The following is a 14,469-nucleotide window of genomic DNA, read 5'->3' on the forward strand; positions in this document are numbered from 1 at the left end:
CCCTGAAAAAATAATTACACCCAATTTCCTTGTAGTTATTAATACTGAGTCGTGACAGAATAAACCAGGCTGATAGAATTCAATTAGCACAATCGAAATTCTGCAAGTTTGCTCCTATAAAATTAAAAGGCGAAATATTTATTCATATCACTGACGATTTCCCTTTCAGTGTCACATAATTAGATTAGTACAAAAACATCTATTGCCTGTATTGCGACTTTTTCCACTTTTTCCACAAGTTAAAGTAAAACACGGAAATACAACGTGAACATAAAAATTACCCACTCCCTTTTTATATATATTATAATAGCAGAGTTAATAGTACACCTGATAGGTGCGTAAGTTCGACAACAGGGTCACCAGCTAAGACCTTTTATTTTAAAAAAGAGCGAAACAAACAAAACACCACAACAATTCTTTATCTGCTTAAATCACAACAATTATTATTAGCTGCCCCTGCGATATTAGTTTCGCCTTATGATATTCTACTTAGCCTACCTTTTTAGTAGTTACATACCAACATATGGAACATTTTGCTATGCTACCCCCTATGAGACTGTTCGCTTTTCCGGAATAAATACCTAAGTATGTACTCTCCATATAAAACTTCGTCAGAGTTTAAGGAATAGGTAAATATAAAAAACTTTTTCGAGTTTGGAGCTTAGCAACATTTTTCGCGATTTATTTTTATTTATGGCCACATCTTCATTTATAAAAATATAAATGTCTATTTGAGTTTCATATATGTTTATCAAGCCATTCATTAAAATATTGCAAATAATTTTTCCGTAAAAGAACATGTCTTTCACAAGACAGAATACTACTGCTACTTGTAAGAGTCAGCCCTGTCGCCACCGCAAGCCCGGTACCGTTTGCAAATTATGACAGAATAGTAGGGTTGGGCGGAAGTAGCCGTCGCTACCCGTTTCCGGTCAGATTTGACGCAAGTTCTTTCTACAAATCACTGCGGCATAGCCGAACAGTCTTGTTTTTAAATATTTATAAGTTAATCACGATAGATACCGCATTTTTAGTAGATAAAACGTAAAAGTCTTATACTCAGCTCTTATACTTAATTTAATCTATACGATTAATCATCGTTACTAATTAGCCAAAAAACTTATCAATAGAAAAAGAAATATCAGGAATATTTTATAGATAGCATGGCTGACTTCTTGCCTCTTTTAGGAATATGCGCCTATTATTTTACAACTTGGAGAAGTAATTTTAATTGAAATTAAAGGACTGGTGATAATGTATTGCAAATTAAATGGCTTACGATTTATTGACATCTACACCTACAAAATCCAACGCCGTTTATCATGATACTAATGTATCTTAATTACAAAAAAAATGTACTGTTAATAAATAAAATGTCAGGTCTATCAAGGCTCCGCCGGACACTTGGCATTTGACGATGCACTGGCTATAACACTCTCGCCGTTTCGCTTTAATATTACTTTATTACTTTTATTTATTTATATTTATTTATTTATACTTAGTAGATAACTCTCCCTGTGTTATGGGGAAAAGTTTTAATAATGGCATTGATTAAACATACATTCGCGAATTACCCGATTCATTATAACATTCTAAAAACATTACAAACCCTATTAAAATATAAGCATAACAAAATTAAAAATGATTCAGCTAAAAGTCAACGCCCAGATATTGCGTGAAAACTAATATAATGTCTAGACTGTAACTAGATAGATTTGAATAGCTTTATCCAATCAGGCTACGTGTATGAACCCGCCCGCCCTTCTGAGATTGTACGACTGCCTACAAACTAGAATTTTTCACTTCCGCAACTTGTTAAACGATCGACGAGATCTTAAGTCAAACGACCTTGCCCGTCGTTTCCTTTTTAAGAGATAAATGACATATAAATTATTCGAAATATTTTGTTTATAAAAAACCGGTCTTCAATTGAAATTTAACCGGTATACGCACATCTTATAATCATGTTTAGGGCCCCTGAATATTACGTAGCGATTCACAAAAGGTCAGCCACACTGCTAGCCTTGCGGCGATTTCACTAATCAGCCTCCTGTTCACCTAACACTATGAAAAACTTACCGATTCGTCTCCAGGATCGCAAATTACTCTCAACCCGGCGGAGAAGACGCCGCGAAGCTGACGTCACGTATGAGATCAGACGTCCTTTCCCTTCCTCGGCTGAAAATTGTTAAGGGTCAAGGGCAGTGTATCTTTATAATCATTACTTTTTAATAATTTCCTTGTATATAACCAAATTTTAAGATTTTATTCGACTTCAATCGTCACTGTACCTTCTAAGAAAATAAGTTATAGGTATTTTTATCTAACAGCTCAGCCTGGTTTAAGAATGAAGTCATAATCCTCTTTATATAGATAAAAAATAAGTACTAACTTAAGGGCTTATGTAGATGGCATCCATTATTTTATTTAAACTGTTTGATTTTACTGTGTTCACTCAACCGTGTCGCCGAATACCGGCGAATCTACCGTTACAAATCTTTTCTAATATAACAAAAACATTGTTACGAAATGAGTAATATCCAATACAAGTTGCCGTTAACGATATCTATTATTTCAGTGAAACTATAATAATATAAATAACGATAAGGTTATCATAAAACTAACCTCCCTCGTCAAGGTCTTCATAGCCCTGACGTTCCATAGTCCTGAGGGGAATCATCACTTTGGAACCGATACATCGGGCTGTTTGCTGTTTAGTAAACAAGGCATGGCGGAGCGACGTGTCGACGGACGCGACACGCAGCGGTCACTGGCGTAAACTAATTGCTCGATAAGACCCCGTTATCTTTTCAATGTGTCAATACTGAAGTAACTATTGTTGTGGATGCCCGTTAATTTTATCTACTGGGGGGGCTTACAGATATAATTATAACAAATTCTTTATGAACTTCGTTATGTTATTATAGGGAATGGGGTAACGTCAGAATAAATAAAACAACATTTAATATTCAAGTTTTTCTTGTTAACAATTCACCACTGATACAACATTTACGAACTTTCCTGTCGCCACGATAAACACGATGGAAAATACAAGGTAAAATAAATATGGAAACTAGGCAAACTAATCATCAAGAACCAATACCCTTTACCTACGCCTAAGTATTGTGATGTAAATTTTTCAGACAACAAATATTTCATTGTACAAAAGTCAATTCTAGTTTAAGTAACGCTATACAATATTCCTAAAAAGCTGTCACCGAGACACGAGTCAATTTCGGATGTAATCGGGGTTCAAACACTTACGGCAATATAAGGTCACGGTTTAAATGCGCTTTACTTAAATAAAGGTTATTAAATAAATTAACTAATACTGTTATTGTTTACTAAAGGCGCGGTGTCTTCGCTCTCCGATATGTCACTGTCACTCGTCACTGCAAACAAATGGTAAAGTTACGCATTTGATAAGACATCGAATAGAACATGCAAAAAGGAGAGTCATGAAATCTACAAATGATGTCTAGACAACTCTACAATATTTCTACTGAACTACTGAATACATAAAGCGCAAACTGACCTTTCTCTCCGCCAATGCATACAGTGAATGTCCAAACAATACGTGATCACAAAATTGTCTAGTCGTCCTAAAACTATGGCTACAAAACAACACAATTCTGTGCTTCGAACAGATCAATAAAACAATACCAATTTCAATAGACATATATTTCACATTCCATACCTACGCGTTACATTATGTACACGAGACCTCTTCGCTCTTATCTTTGAATTGAATTGAGATAATATTTGAGTTAACGCCTGTTAAGATCTCCCGATTACATGAAGTCGAACGGATAAAGTGAAGAACCTTTCCGGTGAGCTGTTTTAATGTTTGAGAAACGGATAGTGAGAGGTCAAAGACAATTGTAAAAGATTTGAATCACATAAAATGAAATAAGCGATAGAAGACAGGTTTAGTTATAAGTGTGTTAATAGAAATATAGTAAATAGCATACACATACATAATAATACTTGTAATCTCAATATACGAAGAGCGCCATCACCAATAAATGAGAGTGAAAATCAAAAAGTCTAAACCGAACGAGTGACACGCAGCTGAGACGCGATCTTTAATGACTTTTTGATTTTCACTCTTTTCATAATAATATGTTGACTTTGATTAATGTTACATTTGAGCGCCACTCGACTAGCTTTACGCCGACATTTCTCATAGTGAATATAGCGATTAGCGACGCATACTTCAAACTGTCAAGTCAAAATAGTGGGAACAATCGGACGTTCCGACGCGTCACAACTTACTGCTCGGCGTTCCCTATGTATACGTTATAGCTACCCGATTTGAGTTCGCGATCTAGAAGGGGACAAAATATATTACATTTTCCGAGTGTGCGTATAACCACTAAAATCAGATAAATCTTAGAGTCGTCTAGCGCGACGACGGTGGAGTCTGGAGTCGAGAGGCTGATTTACTATTTGACACTTACAGTAAGGTAACGACTAGTCTTAAGAATATCGCGTCGTGGGAGCGGACCGCCGGTTCGTACCGTTTCTGTCCGCTTGCTTGTGACGAGCGGAGACGGGAGCGGGAGCGGACGCGGGCGAGATACGGAATAAGTGGATTTTGAGGTGCTCGCAGATCTCCATGCATATTTGCCCGCAGTATCTAATCAACTCCACGACTACCCACACCTGCAATTATTAAGTGGAACATATGTATATTGTAATAATCTGCTTATTTTCTACGTAACTATCGTTTGGATAGTACACGACGAGCGGACTTACGAAACAAAGCCAGAGCACGTAGTACTCCGGCAACGCATTCTTGAAGTACTGGTTGAGAAAGAGCATCGCGGGACCCACCAGAGCCCAATCGTAGTAGTCCATCTCGCTTTTGGTCATGTGCGCCACCTGAAATCGTCATCACGATATTATAGATAAAAGTATCCGTTATCTTGTAATCCTTGGGTGCTCATAATACTCACAACGAGTCGGTTAGTGACTTTGGCGGCGACCATGCCGAACGCCAAGATATAGAGCGCTGGGTGATTCTGATACACCTGCGACTCACTCTTCTGGAAGATTATGAAGGCCGGCACCACCACGAACGAGAAGGGAAATACTGGCGTCAGGATACTGGTGCCCTGCGGATTTATTCGCTGTAACTAGGTTCGGAACGGTATACTCGGTATACACAAATTAGACATATACACTCTTGAAAGCGTTCACTTTACTTGTTGAAAGATATATTTTAAAGAAAAGTCTAAAACTAAAGTCAATAAGTAATAGAACGAAGAAATTTCTTCAAGTAAACGTTTCTAAAATGCGAGAAAATCAACTTAAACAGCAAACAAGCTAAACCATGCCAAGCCCTAGTTTAAAGTACTTTGAAAACCCTCTGGGATTGGCTCGGTATCCCAAAACCAAAGATTTTTCAAAATCGCCCATTAGACAGAAACGACAGTTATTAACAAGTCACGAGACGTCACAGGAGATGTTAGTTCCATGAACCGTGTGCATGCGATTGCGAAGGCGTCGAAGGTGAGGTCGGCGCCACAATGCTTATATAACAAAATCTTACTGCGACCGTGGAGCCGTTTTTCCCAACTCCGCCGCGCATTATGACCTTAATGTATCCGAAGACCAGGTACATGTTGAGGAGCACGACGAAGTAATTAGACAGCAAGTTAACGCTGACGTTTATCGTCGGAAGCTGTTTAGATTCGGTTCGGCGACATGCGAGTTAGGTCCGGCGGCGACAGCGTCCAAAATAAAAAAATACATGCCATTATAGCCAGAGTAACGTCGTGCAGCGGGTGTGTGATATCTTCACTCATTGCCCGTCGTCGGATATTTGAGTCCTAACTTTAACAAACCGGCCCGACGTTTTAGCGCGTTCTTTTAGTAATTAGTGCTGCAAGCGAACTACAATCGATTTCGTACAAAAGCTACCGACACCGACTTTATAAAACCACGGTTGGGTCTCAAAGCCCTTACGGCGACGGTGGATCCATTTTTTCCGCAGCCGCCGACTCGGAATGTCGAGAGCAAGTTGACGAAAAAGTACAAGTGTCCGGCGGCGCATAGAGACATCATTTGTAGACAAATTGGAACCTCTAACCCGGGAATCTGCGATACAAAATTTATTTTCCCACTGTAATGTATGCAAGCCAATTAATAATAATTCCCTACACCAACAAACGTAGAATTAACTCAAATGGAAAAATGTATAAGCTTTTAAACATTTATTCCATTGCAACAGCTGCAAGTAATTTGATCTGCCAATGTGTTCGTATAAAGACGATGTTATGAGCCGTAAGATGTATAATGTAGGGTTTGACAATGAGTGAAGACCCACGTGACAGTAAACACCCAGCCACAATAAGGTTAAAATTAACACTAAATTCCTAATTTATCGACATGTCTAGCCAGTCAGCCGCCTCGACTCATTTTGCCTCTTCGTGTGTATAAGAGGATGCTCTGGCGGAGGCCGCTGGCTGCTCTAGAAGTTGACAATTGATTCATGCCATTAAAAAAACCCACATGATAAGCGACAAAACAAAATGTTACATAAATAATTAGAATCGATTTATATTAATATTCACGATACTAAGACCTACGTACATTCATGTTTATAATGAAATAAAACGAAACGGTAAAATATACAACAGCTAGAAGGCCAAAAAGCAATAATTTGTAATTAATAATATGCTATCTGATTCCTGAATCAGTCAAGTCGGGTCTTAATTAATACACTATATCTACGATGGTGTGAAAGCTATGTGACACTTTAGTCTTTGGCTTCCAAATTTGTAAAGCGAAGAGAAGAGAGAAGAGGGTAGTGGAGGACGAAGAGCTTCTCGTGTACACATAACTCCCACGCCACATGCAATACAGAGATGCGCTCACGGCGACTGTGGAGCCATTCTTGCCGACGCCGCCGGCGACAATGGCGGCGGCGAGGGATCCCAGCGTCATTACGGCGCCGAGCACCGCAGCGCCACCCAGCGAGTACCGCATCTCCAACGAGCCCACCTGGAGCCCACTTAACCCTTACCATACATTTGCACCGAAACATGTCGATCCCGTACGAACCGATTTCAACTACATTTTGGCTGCTTCTTTAAGCCGTTGACGTTATGTCGCGCTCCTTTAAATTGTTTAGCATGCTAAGGAAAAGGTTCATATACGGACGGAGGTTAGACTGTTGATAACATATATGAAGCAGGACGAACAAAGATAAAACCGATAACATCGATAACATAACGGCTTATATTGTATTCAAGCAAAAATATATTTTTACAAATGCTCGATATATAGTGCTGATTAAATCTACACAACATAATACACATTTAACCAATCTGTTACATGCATAAATGTTATATATTCTACAGTCATGATATCAATTTAATATTAACACATAAACGAAATATTAATAACTTAACATATACGGCCATATCAGAATTAACGAAATACCATGATATAACACTAAAAACTCATGTGGGTATTTTTAAATAATAATAGGTAAATCATACGATGAAATACAAACAATTCAAATTAATACTAGCCTCTACTGCTGTGTCTAATGTGAGTTAAATAAATGACAATGATCAGTAAGTAATAATAGGATAAATTATTATAATTATCTACTTAAATAGATATTAATCCGAAATAAAGCCTATCGCTACGATGATCAGCTATATTCGGCGACATCTATAAATTATAACATAATTCTAAAATGTAATTCAGCACTTAAAACGAAATGGGTCATTACATAAATTATTAATTATATATTTTAATTTCTTCTTTTTGTATCATTTGGTAAAGTTGGTAGTCTTTTCGTCTAAACGCTATGTCAAGTTGTGCAAAAGTAATTTGTTATTAAAGAAAACAAGTAATATGTACTTTATAGATGTGCCTCATTCGTACACTGTCTTATCATATGTCGTTTACTTTCAGATCATTGAAAAGATAACGCTATTTAGAGAACCGTAGAGTCTAAATTACATTACCTGAGTTGCCCAGACGTCGGAACCGAGCGTGGCAGATATGAGGTGTATACAGATGATCGTGTACTGCGCTTCAGTCACGTCAATGCGACCCATTTTGAGGGTGCCCGTGACGTAGGCTTGCCAGTGAGCGCAGTAGAACAGCGTCATTGCGCAGAAACACTGAAACATTCCAGGATATAATAAACATATTGTTTCTAATGCAACATGACCTGTAGGCAAACCAACAAAGATCAATTTTAATTTAAATAATATTGTCGTTTTTACTATTTAACACCCCTTCTTCATCGAATACAAGGCAAAACCAACTATTTCAAATTCCTAGGTCTAATACAAACTATTTACGTAACTCAGTCATGTATCGTATACCTTCAGATTATAACACAAATTACCAGCAAATATATATATTTAATGTAACTAAAAAATGCTTAAAAAATAATATAAAAAACTCTGGTATCTTTTATTAATAATGGCTTTGTTATTCTTCCTTTTTATTACATATATTACAACGATCAATGCATCTTAGAATTTATTATAAAAATATTTTTTTATAAATAGATAAAAATTGTTAATTGTGCTTTATGTTTATGTTTGAATATGTATTCCGTTTTTGGCTTTTGTGCATAATGTATTTTTTGGATATTGTTTAATGAGTAGCTGTGCATACTGATGAGCAAATAAATAAATAAAATTAAATTTGCTTTTATTTATCTTAAGAAAATTATCATTCACAGTGCGTGGGAGATATTTTGGCGCTTCGAGGGAAGTAGACGCTGATAAGAGTGGTCAATGAGATAAGAGAACATATAGTATTGGTTACAACCGATCACCTGATCGTTCTCTTATCGCATTCTAAATGTTGTTGTATTTGAGCAAGATTATCAAATAAATTATAAATTAGCACGTGATGAAGAAAAGTTCGAGTCGTGCCTTTAGTATGATATCAATTTCAAAATATCAGAATTGTATGAATGTCTTATAGAAGTAATCTATTAACTCGTTTGACGAATATGATAAAAATTTAAATTAAATACACTATTTCGATTATAAGAAGGTCAGGTAATAGAAATAAATTAACTAAGAAATTTCCATTAAACGTGGTGCGAAAAACAGTAGGCGAACACACCACGCTAGCACCACGTGTTTATTAAATTAAATCAGCAGTTATTACATTTTATAATAGAATTAATTAAGACAGTCAGAGCGTAGTTAATGTTTTCTTTATCAAATCTAAAATTTTTGAAATGTGATTATTACGTACTTTTCGTTTTGTTATAATTTAATTTAACAATATGTAAATTTGCTAAATTGTTTACAGAAACAATCTGTTGAATTCTCGGCTTGACCTTGTCAATAGCCTTCTAGTTATATAATGACAAAAAAAATCGGTACAACTAATAAGTGGCTCACCCTTTATGGGTAAAATGAGTGGAGTTTGGCAACGGTCCAGAGAACTTCTGCCAAGATTCGTCGTCGTCGCTACGGATATAGCTCAAGTTTACATTAGCGAGTCTTTCACGGCTTTTGTGACAAGTTCAACAATTCATTTAAAGTATAAAATTATCGTTATCATACAAGGTACAGCGATGATTACACGAGTATTTACTGAGTATTACTACCACCGGTAAATGAGTCAACGCTTGAGATTGGCGTCCTATTTGCCTCCACAATATTATTAATTAAATATGGCGATATTTCATAATGATTTATTTGGCTGGCAACGCAATCGTGACTTCATTACTCATACAGTTATCCATTCGAATGAGCACTACTCTTCTAATATAGTAATAAGAAGTTCATTGACCTATTCTCAATATATAAATTCTGTTTTAAATGTCAAAACGAACGACAAACCATTGCCATGGAATAGTAAAGCGAAACCGAAGGTAATTATAGTTTAGTGCAATTTTATATCCTTTTCCATATGACTATATATATATATATATATATATATATGTTACACGTATATCCTCCATGTAATATAATTTAGGCTATGTTATCTAAAATTAAATAGTAACATATTTACTGAAAAATGTTTGAATTCAATAAAAATATAATTAATCTCCTATATCTATGATGACATTCAAATTTATGATATGAAAATGATATGTCACTTTCATATATTAAATTTACTACTACACGAACTCTGCGATCAAAATTCATATAATAAAATAAAATTAGTATTTATTGTTTACACATAAAATTTAAGAATTATCTATTACCCAAATCTTACAAACACACACTAAATCTATAAATAATAAAAAAGTACTATGGTTGAAGAACCACTTGTTTAACATAAAAAAAAAGTTTTGATGATTTGATGATGATGAAGAGACAGGCTGTTAGCCAAAATTTTTAGTAGATTTTATGTGCTTTTTACATTGAGAATCTTCATGCCACTATAACTAGAAGGGGAAAAATATCATAGATTTGTTTTTTCATTTGCAATAAAATCAAAGACCCATTTAAAAAAAAATATATACAAAAAGTCTTAAATAAAATTTCATAGTAATCAGATAACATATATAGAGTGGTACTGTACCTTAAATTTAATTGTGTAGTTTAGTTAACTTAATCATTTTCTTACAGGAATATATGAATAATTGTATCAGAATGTAACTTTTACCTTAAGCAAAATTTTGTGCAAGTCATTTTAGCTTTGATAATAGCCTTTATAAGTATGTTTTATAGTGTGTTAGTTCTTATAATCATGCCCATGTTTTATCATCACAATTCTTCTCTAATTACGATTATTACTTAGTATTTCCAAAGCTGTATATATGAACAATGAACATATGATATTAACCTTAATTCTATTTACACACAACTGACCAAATGGGCATCGGAGTGCACAAACAGTCTCTTATTTATCATAAGAATTTAATTTTGAACAAAATTGTCATTGACATCATGCAATTTTAATAAATATGTTAAGAGATATTATAGTTATTGGATAACTAACAAATTTAGGTGAAGCCACAGGGAATAGCTATATTCTAATATAAATATCTTAACTACTCACCTGGAAAAACATCCATGTAGGATACTCTCCAAGCTTAACAGCAATACAAGCTCCAAGAGCAATAAACACAGTGGATATACTGTCACATCCATGATCAAATAGCTCTCCAAGGGGGGACTGGCTTCCTGTCCTCCTTGCCTGCTTGCCATCAATAGCATCAAGGCTCTGATATACAAAAACTCCTAAAGCACATAAGGCACATGCCCATCTTGGTGGATCTTGTCTTGCATCTGGACTGTACCTAAAAATTCAATAACAATGATAATAAATATAATGTGTAAAAATTATTATAATTGTTAAGAAAATTCAATTGGTGTAAGTATAGCTTAATACTATGTTCACAAAAAAATAAAAAGATTACCATTCCAGATAATAAAAGTAGGTTAAATGAAAGTATAACTAAATATTTTCAGGAAAAAAATGAAAGTTGCTATAGTATTGTATCGAGAGTTGTGACACAGTTTTCGCAATATAAAAAACTTGGTACAATTACTTACCAAACCAGAATGAGAGTAGTAACTATATTTATAATTAAACCTAATATAGTGATGAGATTCGGTGCAAGCCATAGCGGCGTTTTAGAAACCAGCCAGCACCACCATGGCTGGAGCCATGCATCGAGTAAGCTGGCACTGCTACAAGAATATTTGTGTTCACTTAGGGTGAGATCTATAGTCCGCACTTGGACTTTACTCTGACTTAACTATCGAGCTAAGACACAGTCGGTATTTATAGAGCAAACTGCGAATCCCTCCCTAGTGTTGGCTTAGCTTAATCTCAAGTCCACGAAATCGACGACTTACCAAAAACTTTGACTATAAGCCTAACAAAAATAATGGCCTAAAATTTGCTCTACCATCATATCTTTTACTGGACTTTTTATTTTTGTCGGTTTTTAATGAACGGTGTTGCCATTTGGTATCAGAGTTCCATAGACTTTGGGAAAAATAGAATTTGAATTCAAAGAAATTTTAAATGATCTTGATAAATACCTATGAAATGGATGAAATAAAATAATTATACATTATTATGGTATCTATTGTTGTTTATTTACATTATTTATATAAGTGTTCAACCCCATTTTTGAGAGATCTTATAAATAACTGGTGTGATATCGTATCTGTCACCTGGCAGCCCTGGCATATTATAGTGACAACGAAATTCAAACTATAACCTAACCGATGACTCTCGCTTCACATCTGTTATTTTCGTTTCCCTGAATCTTCTACCATTTATTACCTGACTACCCTAAAAAATTTGAGATAGGAGTGGAACATATAAAATTAAAAAATCTGTTAGAAATAGAATTTCTTCAACAAAAATATAAATTAGTATTAGAAATATGTATTACACTCAAAAAAAGAATCAGAAAATAAATGTTTAAAATGAAACAAGTTTTGTTTTGATATTCTTTATTACCGAACAAATTACCTAGTTAAATTGTGCAATCACAGATTGCCGGAATGCTAGACCTGTAGGAGATCTTTCATTGTTTCTGTGTTACTCAACTTCTGCTGTCAGCAAGATCACCATCATCATAAGCATAGGGGATGCTTATGACTCTATATACCTATATTATGCAATACAGCACAAGCTATAATTATATATAACTAGTATATTTTGTCAATTTTGACTGTAGTCCTAGCTGTAAACATGGAAATTTCCTTTTCTACACTCCGAAAACCCTTTCAACAATATGCCTAGTTCTTATTTGAGAATAATTATAATTATTGTCAGCTCTTGTCGTTGGATATAAAAGTGTTGTTAACATGAAGTTAAGTGCCGGATAACCGCTGTCACCTACTAAAACTCCTTCTAGTTCACCATTTAGCAGCCTTGCATACGCCTGGCAGTTTCTAAATATCCTGCTGTCGTGTGAACTGCCAGGCCACCTGGTCACTATATCAAATATTTCCATATCAGGCCCTATTATTGCTTGCACATTTACAGAAAATTACCCTTTTTTATTTCTGTATGCTTCAGAGTGAGCGATACCTTTGGGTCTATTAATTTTTATATGGGTGCAGTCAATAGCTCTGATTATACTGTTTAGGTCATGGTGAGTATTAGATCTTATTAATTCTTCAAACTTCCTTTTGGCTGTGTTCATATTTCTTGGAAAATTTACAAATCTAGGAAGTAATTTACTCAACTCTGCAGAGACTTTATTTATAATTAAACAGACTGTAGATTGGCTTATTCTGTTCAGATCACCACACACCATCTGTAATGTCAATGAATTATTATTAGTTACATATATGTTATGTTTCTGAAAGTCAGAAGACAAATGTCTTCAACATATAATGTATTTAAAATCATTTGAGAATACATAGGTACCTATAATATTCAAATCGAAAAACCATACATATTTATGAACACAATATTACCTGAAAACATCCAGTTGCATTTTTATGCCTTAATGCAAAAAGTATTTGCAATTGCGGTAGGTTTGGCGATCCTCTGTTGTTATAAGGTTGCAAGTTTGTAATGATCAGTGGCAGGATCACATTTAATACCGTGTGTTTCAAAATACGGTTCCTTCTTTTGAATTCATTCTCACCGTACAGGATGGAAGGATTTTGGTTGTATTCGTTCCGAACATATACAACACTTTAGGCAAAATTTTCAATTGTTGATATTTGATACAAGTGCTCTGTTGCTGTTGTCAAAACAATGCGATCCGTTCTACGTAACAAAATTATTGTCATCTTTAAATAATTAATACATTTTCTAAAGGTTACTCGTAAATTTCTAGTTATTGCAATAATAAAATAAATGAATACATAAATAACAATAAATTGAAGATATATGTGTACCGTTTTAGATGTTTAAATATTTGTTATTGTTTACTTTTTTAAAGGATAATAAACAAAGTATTGCATGAACTGAAACATCAATTTGTATTTTGACATTTGCTGTCATAGCTTGGGCTTAGCTTAATCTCACCGTTAAAATGTCTATAAATACGAAATCATAGTTTAACCTTAGTGTACACTAGGCAAAGTTTTTCGTAAGGTAAGTCTGAGCAAAGTCCAAGTGCGGACTATAGATCTCACCCTTAGTCTTTTTAACTGAGCAGCGTTGAGAATCCTCTCCTTATAAAACTGCATTTTTCGTCACTGTCACGACATTTAACAAAATAACACAAAATTTCTAAATAAATCACTCGTTAAACGCAACTTTTATTTGCTAGACACAAGAAATTCACTGAACCCTCGCGTTTGCAAAAGTCAAATTGGCAAGTAGCGATTTGCGAAGTCTCGTCAACTGACAGCTTTAACGTGTTGAATTGTGTCAAATTATAGGATTGACGGCTGACATCATATGACAGCACTACGTAAAGAAGTTGTCTCTTGCTAGCTCAAAGTTTTATATAATATAGATGTTAATGTCCTCACAGAGTATAATTGTTTATATAAGACATTCATTTATAAAAATAATTCATATACGGGATCAATTACCTTT

The 14,469-nt window shown here is 34.8% G+C and overlaps 2 protein-coding genes and 2 long non-coding RNA genes across 15 annotated transcripts in view; 1 reads left to right on the plus strand and 3 right to left on the minus strand.

The window, feature by feature from the left end:
- Positions 1-2,778, minus strand: part of LOC125058057 (probable phospholipid-transporting ATPase IA) — a 28,206-nt gene extending 25,428 nt beyond the window's left edge. For all 7 annotated transcript variants that reach the window (XM_047662072.1, XM_047662075.1, XM_047662068.1 and 4 more), the window contains exons 1-2: positions 2,626-2,778; positions 2,080-2,178 (exon numbers count right to left, since the gene is read on the minus strand). In XM_047662072.1, the coding sequence (XP_047518028.1) occupies positions 2,080-2,178; positions 2,626-2,680 (154 nt within the window). In that variant the 5' untranslated portion in view covers positions 2,681-2,778. The remainder of the gene's footprint in view (positions 1-2,079; positions 2,179-2,625) is intronic.
- Positions 2,779-2,921: 143 nt separating this feature from the next.
- Positions 2,922-8,136, plus strand: LOC125058068. The gene is made up of 2 exons (XR_007118316.1): positions 2,922-3,055; positions 7,933-8,136. It is a non-coding gene; the product is annotated as an uncharacterized LOC125058068 (long non-coding RNA).
- Positions 2,962-14,248, minus strand: LOC125058063 (cholinephosphotransferase 1). 6 transcript variants are annotated; one of them, XM_047662088.1, is made up of 11 exons: positions 14,062-14,248; positions 11,502-11,660; positions 11,005-11,245; positions 7,986-8,144; positions 6,883-7,008; positions 5,555-5,686; positions 4,959-5,117; positions 4,759-4,884; positions 4,521-4,665; positions 3,230-3,392; positions 2,962-3,184 (listed from the first exon to the last, which is right to left on the minus strand). In XM_047662088.1, exons 1-10 carry the CDS (start codon positions 14,112-14,114, stop codon positions 3,322-3,324), a joined length of 1,371 nt encoding a protein of 456 aa, XP_047518044.1. In that variant the 5' UTR covers positions 14,115-14,248; the 3' UTR covers positions 2,962-3,184; positions 3,230-3,321. The 6 variants fall into 6 exon arrangements, with proteins under 6 accessions (XP_047518044.1, XP_047518049.1, XP_047518050.1 ...); XM_047662093.1 differs by lacking the exons at positions 5,555-5,686; positions 6,883-7,008 and adding an exon at positions 5,971-6,102; XM_047662094.1 differs by lacking the exon at positions 5,555-5,686.
- Positions 12,400-13,816, minus strand: LOC125058066. Its single transcript, XR_007118314.1, has 2 exons — positions 13,392-13,816; positions 12,400-13,228 (listed from the first exon to the last, which is right to left on the minus strand). It is a non-coding gene; the product is annotated as an uncharacterized LOC125058066 (long non-coding RNA).
- Positions 14,249-14,469: the final 221 nt, after the last annotated feature.

Source organism: Pieris napi, chromosome 17 (assembly GCF_905475465.1).
Source record: "Pieris napi chromosome 17, ilPieNapi1.2, whole genome shotgun sequence".
NCBI lineage: Eukaryota > Metazoa > Arthropoda > Insecta > Lepidoptera > Pieridae > Pieris > Pieris napi.

Bases quoted from the DNA above. Each gene is read 5' to 3' on its own strand.
- LOC125058063 (XM_047662088.1), bottom strand. From the start codon at position 14,114: ATGCAGTTTTATAAGGAGAGGATTCTCAACGCTGCTCAGTTAAAAAGA. The intron at 8,145-11,004 runs GTGAGTAGTTAA...GGAATGTTTCAG, and splicing joins CTACATGGATGTTTTTCCAG to TGTTTCTGCGCAATGACGCT. The intron at 5,118-5,554 runs GTAAGATTTTGT...ATAAATCCGCAG, and splicing joins AAAACGGCTCCACGGTCGCA to GGCACCAGTATCCTGACGCC.